General features: G+C 42.8%; 1 protein-coding gene across 5 annotated transcripts in view; it reads right to left on the bottom strand.

Moving 5' to 3' along the window:
- Positions 1-354: 354 nt before the first annotated feature.
- The window catches only part of fgfr3 (fibroblast growth factor receptor 3), a 75486-nt gene continuing 56704 nt past the window's right edge, over positions 355-19136 (bottom strand). For 4 of the 5 annotated variants that reach the window (XM_083792008.1, XM_083792011.1, XM_083792007.1 and 1 more), the window contains exons 9-18: positions 17845-18020; positions 14311-14459; positions 13977-14098; positions 13286-13396; positions 11920-12110; positions 11687-11809; positions 11103-11173; positions 6241-6378; positions 5812-5917; positions 355-5439 (exon numbers count right to left, since the gene is read on the bottom strand). In XM_083792008.1, the coding sequence (XP_083648134.1) occupies positions 5275-5439; positions 5812-5917; positions 6241-6378; positions 11103-11173; positions 11687-11809; positions 11920-12110; positions 13286-13396; positions 13977-14098; positions 14311-14459; positions 17845-18020 (1352 nt within the window). In that variant the 3' untranslated portion in view covers positions 355-5274. The remainder of the gene's footprint in view (positions 5440-5811; positions 5918-6240; positions 6379-11102; positions 11174-11686; positions 11810-11919; positions 12111-13285; positions 13397-13976; positions 14099-14310; positions 14460-17844; positions 18021-19136) is intronic. The other variant, XM_083792009.1, reaches the window with a different exon arrangement.

Here is a 19136-nt window from a genome sequence, read left to right as displayed (position 1 = left end):
GGCTTCTATTAAACTTTCATCTTACAAAGAAGGGTTTATGACTCCACTACAGCAAACAAAGAAAAGGCAAGAGAGAAAGAAATAATAATTTGTTTACTGTAGGACAGGAATTAACAGGCAGTGGCGGCTGAGATGTATGCTGCCTGTGTTTCCCTGCTGTGATTTAAGAGGAGTAAAGGCCTGTGATCTGCATTGTGTACACACTGTGGTATTTTGGCCATTCATTACATTAAAACCCCAAATTTGTATGACAGGAATCACAAATTATTCAGCTCTGCTTTTTATGCAACAGGAGACTAATACACATTTTCTCCTCTCCAAGTTATAGGAATGAATGACAGCCTCGACAGGAGATCACTTTTATAACATGTTTATTTGAAAACCTCTTTGACAGCATAGTTTGTCAGGCACAGAGAGGAGGATGAGAGAGACAGAGAGAGAGAGAGAGAGAGAGAGAGAGAGATTCTTGTCCCTGTGTGGGATGTTTGCCCAAATGGGTTCTGTTGTGTTGGAATGTTCCAGAGAGACTGAATGAGATCATGAACAGGTACATTGCAACAAACAAGCTTTGAATTACAACAAAACAAATAAAACACTATACCAAATGGTTAGTTCCACCTTTCTATGTTAAAAGACAAAGAAAACAGAACAAAAACAAAGGAGAAAAATAAATTACGTGGGCTGTAGAAATGAAGTTGTTGGCGTGGCCCGTGGGGAGAGTGACAAAGCAAAACTGTTGACAGAAAGGGGTTCTGTCATTCTCAACTGGTGGTAAAAAGATGTGGAATGCCAAAAAAAAACCAACAAAAAGGGCCATGAAAATATATTCCTAAGATTTGTACAAAACAGCCCACACGGCTACAAAAAAACTATTTGTATCAGCAACATAAAAGCGAGAATTTCCAAACTATAAATTAATTTGTGACGTCTCTTCGCAGTAGGTTAGAGCTGCATGACCATAATTAATATAAAAACTGCACGAAGGAGGATCCTGTGATGAAAAACCAACAATTCCAACCTGGGAACAATATAGAGCTTTATCTTTGAAAATTTCATTGGTGGCATAGATAATATGTATCTCTCTGTTAGGGGTTAACAGACCCCCATAGACAATATGTATCTCTCTGTTAGGGGCTAACAGACCCCCTTTGTTAAACAAAGACTCAAATTCCCAATATGTTTTTCTTTTTTCCATTAAATACATTAATACAAAATAAATAAGTCAGTCAGAGTGGAGACAACAGAATAGGCGATGATCTGTACTGTACAATGTACATACAATAGAACAAACCCCCTGCCTAAACGAGTTTTAATCCAAAAATCAGACATCCATCGTTTGAGGGAAATGAAAACGACAACTATGAGCGTTGGCCATGAAAGTGCAAGCAAAATGATGGGTTACCTTTACAACTATGAGTCATTTCTAGGCCTTTACTTATGAAATGGTTATGTCTATGGGGTTGGAATCACTTTTTATTTGAAAAAAGATATATAGTTTTCTGGTTGCCCCCCCTCCCCCCCCCCAAAAAAAAACGAATGAATTTATACAGTGTCATTTTGGAAATCAAGCCTTCAGTTCATTCCAACCAAAGAAGGGGACTTAATCCTAACAGAGAAAGGGGCCATCTGTATCTCTTACAGTATACTTAATTTATGCGCTGTCCTATCAACACGACAAAAATAGCCAATCCGCAATAGAGCAGCTATTTTTGTCACACAACTCCATATGACTAAGCATGAATCAGGCTTTACACTCAACACATAAATACCAACAAGGGTGTACAAAAAAAAAAGGAAAAAAGAAACAAACAAATGGAAATCAAAATAACAATTAAGATACACCCCTTGACAAAAATATGAAGTAAAAGGAGTATACATCTTCTGTCATAATCTGGCTCTTCATGAAGCATGAGGAAAGCACATCGCTGTAACACTCTCGCCATAGGGAAAGCTTTTACTCAGCATGGAAGAATAAATAGAGGAACATTATCACTTTCATTGGCTCCACCCTGCTGTCATTAAACAAGTGCCTTTTGTCTGTCTGGTTCACTGAAAAAAAAAGAAAAGAAAGAAAAACAACTCACACGATATGAACTTCTTTTAGAATTTTAGACAGAACAGCTTGTTATCATCATTATTATAATTATTATTTTGTAATTATACATTCAAAATTAGGTCAAAATTAACAGGCTAATCTATTTTGGCTTTCCTTCTAAATTATTCCAGGCACTTGATATGAATGGGGCCAAAACTGGGAGTGAATACAGTCAGAAGAAATATATGATTACTTCGGTGTGCTAGGCTTGTTGGTATAAGTTATCATAATAATTATTGTAAATAAGTCAACTGCCTTTAAAAGTAATGTTTCTACCAGGGTGGAACAAAGCTGTGTAAGTGGAAACATACATTTGAACATTTAGCTATGAACTTGCACCAAGTTGTATACTACATTATATACGGTACAGCATTGCTGCACCCCTGTAATTACATTATGTATTGGACAGTGTTGTACTGACATTATTACTGTGTCATTAAACACATTAAAATTACACAAACTGAGAAAAGAATGTAGCCATTGCAAAGTGCTCAGTATAATCCTCTGTGTTAATTAATTTATCCATTTGTAACTCAAGAGTACAAATGTAACAAAATGGACGCTCAAGAGTTAAATGAATTCTGAGTATTTTACTGTGTGGTTACCAACTGTTCTTTGTTTCCGTTCAGCAATGAGTGGATCGAATCATGCTTCAACGCAACTTGACCAAAACAGACAAACAAAACAGAAAACTTTCCCTTTTGAGACTTTCACTAAACATAGGCTGTGTAAACATTTCAACCCTTCCACTATTTGGGGTTAGCTGGAGAGAACAGCATCAACTTTTCGGGGGAATTGGGAGGTTGTTATTTGGCAATCTCATAACCGTTCCCTGCACATATAGCCACGACGCACTTTCAACCAAACCCTCCACGTCTTACATTCTCGCTGGCAGTGCAGTGATTTTGGTTCAGAGATCTCAGAAGACAGGATGAAAGAAGACTATTAAGACTACACATTTGGCACTTTTTTTTCCTTCTCCTTGACAAACTAGGCTTAAAAAGAAGTGTGTTACGGTGGCACAACCCGTAACTACACATGCACAGACGCGCACGCACACATACACACAAACAAACACACACACACATACTTAATACGTTTCAGAGTCTGCTTTGACAAACTTGAGTTTTTTCTGCTGTGTAGTGTCTCTATGACACAACAGCATGCCTTCATTTCTTAATATTAACACTATGGAGCAGCGATAACTTCTCAAGCTTCTGGGCAGGTTCTTTAGTAGCACTAAAGTAACACAATGACATACTGTAAGAGTGTAAAACAGGTGCACGAGTCGATCTTTCACTTTAGGCAAAATTGCCAAAAGTTCTTATTCAGATTGATTTAGAATATGGCCACAAGTAGAGCGTATAACCGTATATGCATTGCTCAAGGACACTAATGACAGGACACATGACTCTTTGGGGGATTGCACCTACATCACTTCATTTAACTATGAATGCATGCAACACTTTGATCGTGTTAGATGAATGAGATCGGAAACCTTTACAGTAATATATAGTATGCTTATGAATGGGAAGGCTTAAATTACAGCAGATATACTTTTGATATATTTTCTATTCAGTATGTCTTTGAGCACTTCAGGGATACTAAAAGGCCTCTCGGGTACATATTGCGAAGCACTGTCAATTTCTTGCCCAGCAAGAGTTACATCGTTGTTAGTTTTTCAAACAAATTGTATCAAATTCAACCAACTGAATACCATTTCACTCAACTGATTTGTTTACAGTTACAGTTGGAGCTTCAATTCATGTGTAAGTCTCACTTCTGGCATTTGAATCTTGCTTTCTGAAAACACTGTTAAGCTAAAAATTATCTTTGCGTCTGCCATACATTCTTATATTGTTTTCTTTGACTGTAAACAAACTAAAAATAAATGAAAAATATGGATTGAAAACCAGAAAGGTAAGAATCAGCCAGTTGTGAACAATAAACATTGCAGATCTATCTTAAAATAAGTTACAAAAAAAGAAATAAAAATCTTTGCTTACAGTACTAAAATCTAAAACTAGATCTTTCAACTTAAGAACCACATGTTAAGTCTATAAATATCTTTACAAATATACATAAAACATAAAACCTATTTTTGTAATCACTTATTAAAATGACTAAATGTTTTCATGACAGTGTCTTCCCTAGATTGCAATGCTTTCGGTTCTAAAACAATACTTTAGAAAAAAAAAAATGAGTTTTTTGTCTTTTAAGTACATAGCTGTGCACAGCAATATGATACATATTTGCATTTATATATTTACAATAAATCCTTTTCTAGATACATAGAAAAAAAACCCTCCTACAAACCTTAATTATATAAACCTCACAGGGGATGAGAGCATTGTTCCATGGTCCCCCCAAGCTGCTCGCTTAGGAGGATGAAGCATTACGTTGATTCACTTCAACTCAGGAATAAACACATACTATGTATGTAGCCATGTGTACTCATGTCCATTCTTCAATATTTCTTTGTCATCTATAGAATTGTGAGGAAGTACAGTATGTTTTGAGGAAGGACCAAAAGTGTCATCGGAAGGACGAGTCACATTATCGAACGGATTCTTTCTCTGCTGGTATTTAGTTCAAACAGACTTCCGGGTAGACCATGTACGGTATCTCAGTCTAAGAGGTCCATGCAGAAGAGAAATAAAACAAAAAACAAATGCCCCTGCATCACGTGACCAGTCACTGACCATTGTCTTTCCTTCCACTCCTCTTACATCACTTCCTGTTTCAGTTCTGGGAGCTTCCCCCAAGTAGGCACGGAATGGTTTGACCCCCACGGATTGTCAATTAAAAAAAAAGACTGGCCAGGTACAAAAATAGAATTTCATTTCATTGAAAGGAAGAGACAAACAAACAAAAAAATAGACACGGTTCAACAGCAAAAGAAAAAAAATCCTTCCTTCAATACTTAGGAGTCTCTCAAATAGAAAACGGACACCCTCAATCGTACAGCATTTTCTACCAAAAGTACAAGATCAATTGAAGAACTGAAGCGCTGTGGAAGTATTGCAAGTGACAGTTTTCATGTTTTCCCAACCTCAACAAGGCTGTCAAGACATCACACTGAGAGGTGGTCACAAGTCTCACGGGGGGTGGAGTGTGGCAAGGGACTTAATTGCCCCCTCCCAGTGTGTGTGTGTGTGTGTGTTTGTGTGTGGGGGCAATTATGTCCTTATCACCCCATTACTGGGGAGCGGTTTGGGAAGACAGGGCTCGTCAGGCAAAGGGTCATGGGCAAACACAGAGTCGTCACCTGAGGAGCAGGTGCTGTTTGAGTCCTGACAGGTAGGAGAGTACTGCTCGAAGGGAACCGACAGGTCCAGGTACTCCTGTCACAGGGAGAGGTCAAATGTTAACTCAGTTGGATTTTGAACCACTTTGTAACTTTGTTAAGAAAACTGCTGTACGATAAATGAACCATTTACGTAAGAATGAATAATTTCAACACACATCACTGTCTTTCAACATGGTTGAGTAAAAAAAAGAAAAAAAAGAAAGAAAAAAATAATAATTTGTGTACTTCTACATTCTGGTTTAGGGGCAACATTTCCAGCCAGTTTTGCGGCTTACAGCTCAATCGGAAAGTAGAGGCTTTGCGGTATGACTGAGGTATTTCTGAGGAGCTACACCTTTAGCCAATATAAGCTTTAGGTTATCAAGTTCAAATCTAAGATCAGGTCCGGCATTGTGGTGTGACTTACATCAGTGGAGGTCATGGACAGAACCCTATCATGGTCTTCTACCAGCTGCCTGAAGGTTGGTCGCTGAGAGGGCACAGCATGCCAACACTCTCTCATTATCATATACCTGGAAATGAAAGGTAAAGCAATCAGTTAAAACACGTTTGAATGTTAACAGATGGAACCTCTATACTCGCTGTTCTTGTAATGCACTGCAGTCGTATGTTTCAGGGGGCCATGTTGATTTTCGGAGGCTTGCAGATTTTGGGGGAGCATGAATAAGACAAACATTAAAAGTCCATAGACTTGGCTGCCACTTGGCGTCATGCCTAAAAGCCAGACATTGGAGGGGACGGTGCCACTCAAAAATGAATGACTATAAAAAAACATCTTCATACTAGCGATTGCTGTACTACGTTTGCTTCACTGGTATGTGTATATGTGACGTACAGCTCATGAGTGCAGTTGGCTGGTTTGTCCATCCGATGACCCTCCTTCAGCAGTTTAAAGAGCTCCTCCACAGGGATGCCTGGGTACGGAGAACCTCCCAGGGTGAAGATCTCCCATAGCAGCACTCCATAGGACCACCTACAAGCACACACACACATGCACACACACACACACACACACACACATGCACAGAGGGTAAAGGTCAGGGGTCACAAAGCTGCTTGGGTACAGCACAGTGTACTGTTTGTGTGCAGTTGGAGAAACACACATCAGATCTATGCTCTTACTGATAAAAGGCTTTCTGTCTTAGAGAAGAGTAGGCGGTCCAACTCTCACTCTTTGTATCTTTACTTTTTTCCAGGCAGATTTAGAACGTTGAGAGGGTGACAGTGTGGAGGAACAGGAGGCGGGACTTAGTCCCTGGCCAGCTGGGCACATCTGTATTAACCAACACACCACCACTGACCACTGATCAGACATATTTTGTAGAGGCTTTCTTCTGTAGATTATTTTCATAAAACAATCTGAATCTACTATTAACCCCTTTGGTGTTCTAACTAATGCTGTCAAAGTTAACGCGTTATTAATGCGTTAACGCAACACCTTATTAACGGCACTAATTTTTTTATCGCATTAACGCAACAAAACATTTCACAGCAATTGGCAGGCGGGATGTTGAGGAATAGTAACTGCCTTCTATTTACATTTCACAAAAGTTTTGCTCGTGTCGTACGTTCCAGTCCAAAAAAGCGCTTGAGAAACCTGTGCAATTCATCCATCCAGACCAAAAGCAAAACCCCCGCTGTTAATTTTGCATCGCATTGTAAACAGCTGTGCCTCGTTATAGCCACACACGTTTCTAACTTGCGGTCACAGTCGCGATACTTTTCAGTTGTGTGGTACTTTTATAATGATTCAACTGTAACAGAAAGTTCTATCCAGAGTAGTAGACTATCCACAGTCCCATCTCCCAGTCACGGAGCTGGGACTGACAGTACACACACAGAGACGAGTCGACGAGCAGCAGCACATAATCCAGACCAGCTAGCTAGAAGCCAGAGGTGTTGCCAGTATAACTATGGCAGAAACAAGCCACCTAGGTCTATACAAAATAAGACAAAAAGAAGCAACACTGGTCGTTTCTGGCCAGTGTTGCCAAATAAGCGATTAGTAAGTATTAAGTAATTTAATTTCATTTAATTTATAAGCGATTTTGGGATTATTTTTGTAGATTGAATAAATATTGGGGGTCCTTTGCTCTTGGTATGAAAATGTTTGAGAACCACTGCTCTAAAACAATATTAGACAAAGTTTGAGCCACAAACGCATTGCTCTCTCTTCTCCTTTTGTATAAATTAAATAGGCCTATTCATGATTCTGCTTATAGAGATGTAGCCTATGTTAGTTTGTTTTATGGAAACAGTTGTTTGTGTTGAATGTGCTAATTGCACAGAATTATTCAAAAGAGAGAAAATGGGAAAGCCATAAAATAATGCACATTGCACTTGTCTTTTCATACGTCATGTGGAAAAAAGGTATATAAAAAAAGTAATAATAATGTTGTCATTTTATCAACCGGCCCCTGGCCCCTTGCCATTTTCTTAATGTGGCTCACATGTTCAGCTATTTGAGTATCCCTGGATTACTGTGTCAGAAAAGGACACCAAACTCGCAGTTTGCAAGGTGTGTGATTTCACGACGCTGTGATCGGTATCGGCAATATCGGTATCGGCAGTTACTGCTTCCAGTGATCGGTGATCGGCCCCAAAAAACCTGATCGGAGCATCTCTACAATACACTGTTTTCTTTCAGTTCATCATTGAATTTAGAGCAAAAAAGATTTTGCGATTAATCGCGCGATTAACTACACAAATCATGCGATTAATCGAGATTAAAAATGTTAATCGCCTGAAAGCACTAGTTCTAACCCTTCTGGACGGGAACCCCTCTTGGGGTTCTGGACAGTATGTACAGTATTCAATGTAACATTTTTGATGCTGCTATAGAAATATTTGAAGTTTTTCAGCAAACTTTTAGATTTTTTTTAGAATCGGCCTCAGTCCAAAATCTTAATGCCATTTGTTTGGCTTATTTTATTTAACCAGGACCGTGTGATTATGTGTAAAGGAGACCCTGAAATAAAGGACCTAGCACACCCACCCAAAACTATCAAAGCTCAGTTACTATACAATCCTTTATGCAAACTCAAGTACAACCCAACTCCATGTACATTTCAACCCACCTTCCCTGACTGTCTCTGGCAGCAGGCTCACTCAGTAAAATGGATAAAACACGAGGGGAGGTAATCACATAATGGACTGGTCTATTAGCCCAGGCTCCTATTGTTTGGCCATTGGTCCAGTGCCTCTGAATTGGAGCCCTCCTTCTCCCGCTGTAGTTCTCAGCAGGGCCTTAATCTAATTATCCACGCTCTGCTCAAACAGCAGCTACCGGCTGCATGGACTCACTGGACGACCAGCCGCAGCCAGGGAGGGAAGTAGAGAGGAAGCAAAGGTGTGTAAGAATGGAAAACTAGAGGAAGAGAGAGAGAGAGAGATAGAGAGATAGAGAGAGAGAGAGAGAGAGAGAGAGAGAGAGATTAAGTGGTAGTGGAGGGGTAGATCTACAGGAAGAAAGCAGAAGCCAGGAATAATTGGGCTGACAGTGGACCAGTTACCAACTCATTATCATTACAGTGTGTTGGTCTCAGGGTCTTCTCCCAGCATGGGCCATACCACTGGATTGAGCTAAATGCACCAGTAAACTAATCTAACAGTAGCTTATTTCAGGTGAACATTCACTTTCTATTCTATTAACATCGACTTCACTAACACACACACACGCACACACACACACACACACACAAGCGAGCAAGACACTGAACCCCTAATTGTCTCCACCAGGCCGAAGGCATGGGGGGAGAGTATGTTTTGCACGTCCGTCCGTCCGTGTGTCCGTCCGTGTGTGTGTGTCCGTGAGCAGCTAATCTCGGCCACCGTTAACCCGGTCGATGCCAAATTTTGCACACACTCCCTGGATGCCAACGATGAACCTCTGCGCCAAACTTTCCAGAACGGCCTGTTATAGCGCCACCAGGAGGCCGCTTTGTGCAAAACAAGTTTTTGCACAGTACACCTACAGATTTTGTCCAAACATCACGCAAATTGGTACACCGTCTCTCTAGAGCCATTCAACGAAACCGGTCTTTCAGATTTCTCAGACTCCATCCTGATTGGTTAAGATTGGCTTCCAAAGTTCACAGGAGTGCTCAGTTTCAAACAAAATGCTGCAAATCATGAACACATCGCGTGATTTCCGTGAAATTGTGCACCCACATTCCCACTAGGCCGAGGACGAAATGCCACATGAACAATTTCAACTCAGCCTCAAGGTGGCGCTATAACTGGCCGAAAAGTGTTTTTACCTCTAACTGCACGGATCTGTGGATAACTTTGTATGCCAACTCCCTAGAGGCCAAGGAAAAACCTACATTCCTATCCTGGTGGAGACCTGTGCCCAGAAGGGCACTTTTTCTAGTTGCTCCTGATATGCCGTTTGGTGCCTTGCATGGTTCCCTCCGCCATCGGTGTATGAATGTGTGTGTGTGAATGGGTGAATGTAATGCACAATCTATGTAAAGCGCCTTGGATAAAAGCGCTATTTAAATGCACCATTTACACACACACACACACACACACACACACACACACACACACACACACACACACACACACACACAGGACAGTGTTCTACTCACTGTGTGTGTGTGTGCGTGCGTGCGTGCGTGTGTGTGTGAGAGAGTGAGAAAGAGTGGACTGAACTACTGTATAAAGACTGACTAAACTGTGTAGTAATCCAGACCTGCTGAAACAACACAACCAGAGAGGACTGATCTTCCTCTCCCGGCCCGTTCCCACTACTACTGTAATCACACAGAGACAGGCCAGTGTTGACAGGGGCCTGTGTTTGACTTGGATGGGGCTGCCAGGGACACAAAGTCTGGCTGCGACTGGGTGACGAGGGGCAAGGGCGTAGTGGGGATGTGGGGGCGGAGGGAGAGAAAACCCCTCCGATAAACATTACCAAGGGCACCAATTTTGTCCAGCATGTCTTAGGAGTCACACCGTAGAACATTGAGGGAGCAACGTGAGGAGCATTGAGTTTTCCAATCATGATGGAAGGCTCAGAGGCTGCCCATGCCATTCAGACTGACTGGAGTTGGAAGACATTGGACCTCTACTCCCGAGTTCTCCTTTATTCAGCTGATCGTGACCAAAACACAGGAACAATCAGGGAACAATCAAAGGTTATACAAAAGGCCAAGCCCAAGCCTGTCTTTGCCGTCTGGTTTCCTTTGTAATATCCCAGGAAATCACCCCCGAGGGGAATACCTCATGATAACAGAGAATGGCCCTGCTTATCTCCCCCTACTCCAGGGATGGGTGGATTTACACTGATAAAATAATGCTAAGATGCTGGGGGCCTGCGTGCCGCTTCGGCTGCCCTCTGATGTCATAATGGGAGATTAAGGTACAAACATGGTGCGGAATGCACTGCAGTGGATGCTGATATACAATGGGCCCCTGGATTATCAAGCGAGCCCAGATGACAGCGAGCAGAGAACAGAGCTAGTGGCAAGATAATAAGAGAGGGGGGCAGAAGGGCCCGAGGGAACGCCACAAATCCATATTCACACGCTAGCTACTTCTCTTACTTTTTGATGCTAACGCGCACCGTCGTGATATTCCAACAACCCGAATTCCTTGGGTGTACAGCACATCCAGATGGTTGGAGGGGTGGCATGTGAAAAGTGTGTGTGTGGGGGGTGTTCATGTGTGTGTGTTGGTTCGTGCAAAACTCACACGTCGCTCTGGTGCGTGTAGACCCGGTCGAACAGCGCCTCTGGAGCCATCCATTTCACGGGTAGACGACCCTGCAACAACAGCAGAGAATATAACAGAGGTGCTTGAGTCAGCAGAACTATTCTGTACAGCCCAGACACTACTGTCCAACAAAACAACGTCCACCAGACCCGGCCCAGTTCAAAGACCGGAGGCCCATGCCCTCCCTTTCATGCATTTCTTTTAGGTCTTTGGTCTGTCCTCTCGCCCAGAGAGGATTACAGTAAGTGAGCATGTAGAGGGGTTCTGCCTTCAACAAGAACTTACCATGTCTAATACACATGATTGCCAAAACATTTTAAGTTAAATGATCCTGTATTGGCCATTTTACACAAGGTAAAAGGCATTTGTGCAGTGTCGTTATTAATTGGAAAACACACTAGGAAAAACACAGTAAAATCTATATAGCATCTTTCCTAAATGTTTTTCAATATTATTGACTTAACATGATGAACTCCACCCCTCAGGGTAAAAAAACAACAACACTGTTATTATTTTACTTATGTCGGAACTATACACTGAAATGGCTGCTGAAATAAACTCACGTTTGTGGTCTTCTTGTAGTAGTCTATATTGTGCACGTCTCTGGCGAGACCAAAGTCGGCAATCTTCATAACGTTGTCCTCGGTGACCAACACGTTCCTGGCCGCCAGGTCTCTGTGGATGCACTGTAGACAGACACACACACACACGTTAGAACATGTCTCATGCATGCGTGCGTGCGTGCGTGTATGTGCAGTGTGCGCTCCTCCCCAGCATCTCCCTGTATGTTCCGTACCTTCTGTGAGGCCAGGTATTCCATGCCACGGGCCACCTGGTAGGCACAGGACACCAGGTCTTTGAAGGTCAACTGCTCGTCAGGGATCTTACAGGTGTCGAAGGAGTAGTCCATGCCCGGTGGCCGGCGGGCCCGGAGGTACTCTCTCAGATTCCCCTTGGACGCGTACTCCACCAGCACGTACAGAGGACCTGAAACCATGGCAGTGACTTCATTATTCCTTGATTCATTAATAGTCTAACCAACCCATTCAAACTGGGAAAGCATCTGTGTCATTTTAGATCTTTTTTTTTTTTTTTTTTTTTTTTTTTGCGGCTTACGCCTTTTATTGATTTTTTAAGGGACAGATAGTAGGCTGACAGGAAACGGGAGAGAGATGGGGGGATGACTTGCGGTAAAGGCCGTGTCGGGTTCGGGAGTCGAACCCGCGGCACACCGCGACTGGATCACCAGTCCGGTGCCCAGACCGTTACGCTACGGCCTGGGCCGTCATTTTAGATCTTAACCACTATTAATCACCATAGTTGTAGATGAGCAAATGAGCTATTTTTGTCCTACACAAAGATTAAATTCCCATTGACAATGAATGGAGAATGATGATGTACGATGATAAGAGGGCCCCTCACTTCAAACAGAATCAGTCACACTGGCTTGCTGAGGTTTCTGGGAAATTGAGGCTCAATGCATTGCCTATGACGCGTGATGGGCGCTTCCATCTTGCTCTGTTCTTAGTTGTTGTTTCGGATCGCTGCAGTGGTGGATTTTTCAACTCAAACACAAACGATGGGAAATGTTTTAGGCGGATTTTCATGATATGGAGGTACGGTTGTGACGCGGTAATTCTACAAAGGTTGGTGAAAAACATCGGCAGGGAACGGAAGTTAAAGATATATATATAACGCAGTCAACGTGTTAATAGTTATGTTATAGTAGTAATTGCACCAGAGGTGGTTAGTGTAGTGGCAGTAGTAGTAGTGGAATATTGCAGCCATTAATAGAAAAGTTATGTGACATGGAGTCACTTAATGTACAGAGGAAACTGTGCACAGTTAGAGATATACTGCACACCGGCAATGTTAAGTGTTTATTACACTTTGACTTTCAGTAACTTTACCTTCCATTTTTAGTCATTTTATTGAAATTGTTGGGGGTGGCGAGAGCGTGAGCAGGTCACAGTTTACTTTCAGTGGCTTCATCTTTAATTGGTCCCATTTTTCATTTATTCTACACTGAATAGCATTAGCATCTCATTTTACCCCCAGAACTTAATATTCCAATTTCCAACGTGCAGTCCTGTCCTTTGGAGACATGGGAGCTGTCAGGCTGCGTTCTGTGATAAATGGGATGTTCTCCAAGGCGAGCTCACCATCCTGCGTGCACGCTCCCAGGAGGTTGATGATGTTTTTATGTTTCCCGATCATCTTCATCATCTCCATCTCTGACACAAGGTCTGACAGATCTTTATCTGTGGCATCATCTGAGAGGGAGGGAGGGAGGGAGGGAGAGAGAGAGAGAGAGAGAAAGACTCAATGAGTTAAAAAAGTATTCATAAGTTACTACAAACTAAACTACATCAGGGCTATTCAACTAAATTGTTCAAGGGGGGCCACATTGCAGAAACTCAAGGGGCCGATCCAACTTTATTGGCAGGCCAGACTTGGTCTGCGGGCCACCAGTTCAATAGCCCTGCTATACATGTTGTCACCGAGTGCTTGACAGGATGAGAGAGAGAGAGAGGGATAGATCAGAAGAACAGAAATAGTGAAACCACGGACAAAGGGACGGTCTCATGTGGCCAGCCCTCCAATCTAGCGGCCCTGCCCACTTCTATCCACTTTTCGCTTCAACATTCCCCAGCTTTCATTCTGAGAAAGCAAGCCTGGGAGTCAAGGTTAGAGAGAGAGAGAGAGAGAGATCCACAACAACAATATCAATGCCACTTCCACCATCAGGAAATCACCTGACTTTTGCTGTTGAAGTTGTCAAGATCACGTAGTATTTCCCAGAGCTTGCCTGCATTACCCACAATACCCACTAAAATCAGTATAATCACAAACCTTTCAGCATTTTCACAGCAACATCCAAACCCTTGTTGGGTTTCTCCTTGTCGATGCCGATGGCTTCGGCCATCACCACCTGACCAAAACAGCCTTCCCCCAGAGGCTTACCCAGGGTCAGTCTGAAACAAAAAGCAATACAGGAACTAATGTATATTGTATATGTATTGTGTTTTGTGTAAAGGTTAAATTAGGATCTGGTTAGAGCAATGAATACTGTAAGCATATAATAAAGCAGTTATAACGTATTGTTAATGTTAAGTAATGTTCTACAATCTCAGCTAATTCTATATATATATATTTGAGATGTTTTTTTTTTTTCATTCTTTCTTACCTGCTTCTGGAGAACTCCCATTTGGGGTCAGAGGGCAGTTCCAGCTCAAGTACGTTGGCCAGCATTGGTCCGTCGCTGGATGACAGGCGGGCAATCCTGACCAATGGGGTGTTGGAGTTCATGGAGGAGTTGGAATCCAGAGACACCTGCTTGAGTGCAAAAAGAGAAAGGTTGTTATAGTTTCTGAAAAGGCAGAGGTGGTGTCCACACGGAGATCTCAGACAGAGACAGTGTGATACAGAGAGAGACAGACAGAGGCACACTATGAAAATGCCCATGTTTTAACAAACCATACTTGAACACCTTACTTGAAAAAGACCAATACCGGTCGAAACGTTGTGCCTGCTGTGTTTGTGAATAAATATAATACAAAAGTGAGCTGCGAGCCTTTGCTTTTCTTAACAAACCATCCAGCCATGACTTGAATCTTGAAAAGTTTTAAATAAAATGTGCAACTGCTGAGAGTGATTTTCTCTTTAACCTGATCCAAGATCTGCTCTGGAATCAAGTGAAGGTCTCTCAGAAAGAATACTTGAAACACGTCGTGATGTATATTGTATAATGCAATGGAAGCCATTGAAAATGTTTCTCTTCTCTTACGGAAACAAGAGGGTTTTATGGCTGAACAAAAAGAAAGCAAAGGGGGATGCCGATGGCCCAGAGTATACAGTACAGGCTCTGATTAAGTCCTGTGTTCCGTTCCTGGGCCCAGCGGGACATTGCTGCGTGTCACTCCCTGACTCTCTCTCCGTTTGTCTCCACTGTACGGATTAAAGGCAGAAAAGCCCCAAAAATTTCAGAAAGAAAAGAATAAAGCACCATGGCGCTCACATTTTAGCAATCATTATGGGTGCAAGATAAATCGGACATGACGCCAGCACCAAATAAGCCGTCGCTGTCCCTGCAAAGGGCCAACTGACACCGTCTGCCTGCCGACACCTTACAGATGACTAGACAGCCTTTGGTGGCTGGAGGGGGACAGGAAGAGTAAGATGCAGGGCGCTAACAAAGACAAACGGAGGGTGATGCTGCAGTTGGAGGCAGACCACTAAACAGGTGGATGGACGTCTCTATCCATCAGCTGAACTCCATTTCCAGAAAGCCATAGCCGTGTCGCTGCCACTCCGCCTGCAGGCTCCGCAACTCCATCACCATTCATCTGACTCGTCCGGGGGCAGATGGGCGTTTTATTGATGAATGTGCTTATGTCATAGACCTGCCACGGTGTGTGTATCTGTTTGTGTGTCCTTCCACAGTGTTCATTTATCTCTGGAAGTGCATGTGTGTGTGGGGCGCTCCGTCTCCCTCTTGGAAGAAACATGTCCACCTACCAAGATATCCCAATTCCGACACCCCCTCCTCAGAGAGGAGAGAAAGTGAAAAAGAGGTGGTGGGGGGGGGGGGGGTGGATGAAAACTCAAAGAAGAAAAGGGTTGTGAAACAAAGCAAAACACCACGGCCGTCGAACTCGACGGACAATTTGAGAGGAATGAGAGTAATATCAGATGGGACATACCACGAGATTTTCTAGGAGATTTACTCTGAGTTATGAAAAAGGACAAAGACAACCGGTAGATTAGTGTTGCGAAAAACGAAGGAAAGATCCCTTGCACGCATGCACACTATAAGGTCCCTCTTGAACTGACTGCCATAAAAGACCACAGCATAAAGATGGAAAAGATTCTCATGTTTGCAAGCAAAGACTTTTGACAGAGATGTCTTGGGGAAAGAAAACACATTTCTTCTTTATACAAACACTCCCTGACACAAAAGAAAGACTCAGAAACATGAAAGAGGAACATATGGCAAGTTCTTTTAAGTCTCTATATAAGACCTTTTCCTGCTGAGAGAATACAGACTTGCCTGTATTCTTGAACTACAGAGCGCTGGATTCCAACTAAGTAACAATCTTTTCTAAAAATGGGGACGCATATATATCATTTCAGAGGGAAAGCCTCTAATTATGAAGCTGGAGCAGTGGAACACGTGCACGTGCACACACGCATGCACACACGCACAGTCGCGCACACACACACACACACACACACACACACACACACACACACACACACACACACTGAGCGATGGACTGCTGTGTACAGTATAGTATACAGTATGTGTCTCAGCATTAGAAGGGTGGGACTGTGTGAGAGTCAAGATTTATATATCCTCCTGAAGAAATAGCAGATCTCCAAGCACACAATGCGTCACATCGCAAACACGCTGTGTGTTTGTAGATCTGCTATTTTTGGCGCAAGATGCTGTCGTACGACAGAGTATAATTCAGGCTTGAAATGAAAGGCCACTTCACTGGGAGACGCAGCTGCTGTGTTTTAAGATTTTTCCCAAAACAGTTGAGGAGTGCAAGTGTGTGTGTGTGTATGTGTGTGTGTTGTATGCGCGCTCACCGTTTATGCATGTGCATGTATGCACGTCTTGCATGCACGAGCGTGTGTGCGTGTACACATGTGTGAGTGTGTGTGTGTGTGTTAGATGAGAGTGAAATCCAACACTGGTACTGACAGTCGTTGGGAGGGCATAAATATCCCCTCGGCTGAATCCGCTCCAAGATAAATGTGAACACATGTCACGGAGGCCTGAGGCCTTCCAGCCTCCGCGCTACGCCACATCACCGACAGAAACACAAGAGCTACACATGCTCGCATGCGGAGCTCATATAAAGATGGACGCAGCACCTGCTCTCAGGTCTTATATCGTCACTGTCTGTTGGGTGGAAACCTTGTGTAGGATGGCCAAAACGGGCACTTTTCAGGAAATGGAAAACATAACCCGTGTCTATTCGGCTGTAGACACAGGTTCCATTTCCTGAAAAGTGACAGTTTTCAGGTTCACAACTTGTGAGCGTGTAGATTGGCTATTTTCGGCTACCTTTGTGTGACGACAATGTAGGTAATTTATATATAAAAAGTAAATAAATAACTAACATAATAAGGTGAAATATGGAGATACAAGGTTTCTGCCCTACAGCAACGATATTCAGTGTGGTACTGTAAAATCCTGAGTATACATTTTTATTCGGTGTACAAATGGAATCCTTACATTTCCATTTGGTTGGATTTTACTGTCTAGAGGCAAAACCAAACAATAACACTTGAGCACGGATCGCAAGAGTAATAAAGAGGCAGCGGTGGCCGAACGGTTTGCGGAGCGGTCTTGATATCGGAAGGTCGCTAGTTCGTATCCCCGGACCGGCACGTTAAAAATTACCACAGCTGAAGTGCCATTGGACAAGGCATTGAACCTCTACCATGAAATGTTCTATGAGCAGGGCCTGGCTGTAAACAAGTTCTCGAGCTTAGTCCAGTTACCCTGGGTAAACATAGTACCTTTCCTTTCCTTTCCTTACCCTAATACCACTGAGTCTTTGTGGAAAGAATGTAATTGCTAATCCTAAACTGCAGTCTAGAGTTTCACACTTCACTGAAGACGGGAAGTGAGGGGACGAAAAGGGAGAGAGAGAGAGAGAGGGAGAGATTATTTGATGATGCAAATCTTGTATCTACTTTCTGTTACCTGTCTCTTGAGAGGGAACTTGGAGAGCTTCTGTACGGGCGGCGTGGGCAGTGTCTTCTGCTTGGTCATGCCCATGCGGCAGAGGACGATGATGACCACGGTGAGGATGAAGAGCACGCAGCCCGTCACGTAGATCAGGATGTCTGCATAGTCGTCCTCCTTGTCTAGATCCACAGCTATGGGGGGGGGGTGCACAAACACAAATGCTTAGTAAATAAATACATTTGGGGCCCTATCTTGCACCGCCCCTTACTCCTTATCCCTAAAACTATTTGCCATTTTTTACTATTTTTAAAACATTTCAAAATAGTTCAACTAGCCAATCTATAGACACGTCGTGACCTTGTAGATCAGCTATTTGAACTATTTTAAAATGTTTTAAAATAGTAAAAAGAAAAAAAAAAAAGTGTAAGGGGTGGCGCAAGATATAGCTGCTAGTCTGTTTTGTCTATATAACTCATGCTGTGCAAAGTTGCTTGCCGAATCTACAAGCTCACATCGCGTTGCGGATGGGATGCGTTCTGACCTTCTAGAGCGGCTATTTCCATTGTGGGACTCGGTTGCACGACAGCACAAATGATTAAAATGTGTCATTATTATCCCTCATTGTATTGCAGCAATACTTCTATGGTTGGCTTTATCGCTGTGATAATTACTTCAACTTTTCTTTTTGCCTCGGAAATTCGTAAACAAACAGATCATTCTTAATTAAACCCATAAAACATGACATTGCTCAGTAGCACATTTCAACCACGTGGGATTTGGGAGTTCTCCAGCCACTGGTGCGAACCGTCCTAATGAATCAACATCGATAAATCATTTATTTGTTTGGGTAAAAAAGGAACTCCCAAACTACAACGGTCCCATTTGGGTTGTCGGCGACACGGCGAGAGTAGAACAAGATGGTGTAACTGTCATCTACACCTGAATCTTCAGGCAGGTAATTGCACCTGTGATGTACCGCTCCCCTGGGAGGTAATTACTGTGTTGTACACAGAGCCCAGAAATGTCTTTCAATTGCTTTGTAGCCTGGGGACACCACAACAGATGATTTAGAAAATAAATAATACAAATTAAAGGAGGAAAAAGGAAACGAGCGCGTGTTCCTCACAGAGGTTTATGCATGTCTATCCTCCCGGTGGGAGAAGGGCAATGAGATGGGTGTAATGCACTTTAAACGCGTTAACAAGTAGACGCCGCGCGTATGCGGTACGGTGATTACAAAGCAGGTGTTGCGAGAGTACAACGTTGATTATTGTGCTACTGAGTAACGCATGACATCAGCAAAAGAA

The sequence above is a fragment of the Protomyctophum parallelum genome, assembly GCF_964188405.1.
Source record: "Protomyctophum parallelum genome assembly, chromosome: 20".
Taxonomy (NCBI): Eukaryota; Metazoa; Chordata; class Actinopteri; order Myctophiformes; family Myctophidae; genus Protomyctophum; species Protomyctophum parallelum.
Note: the sequence above shows the minus strand (reverse complement) of the source record. Positions and strands in the feature narration are given on the sequence as shown.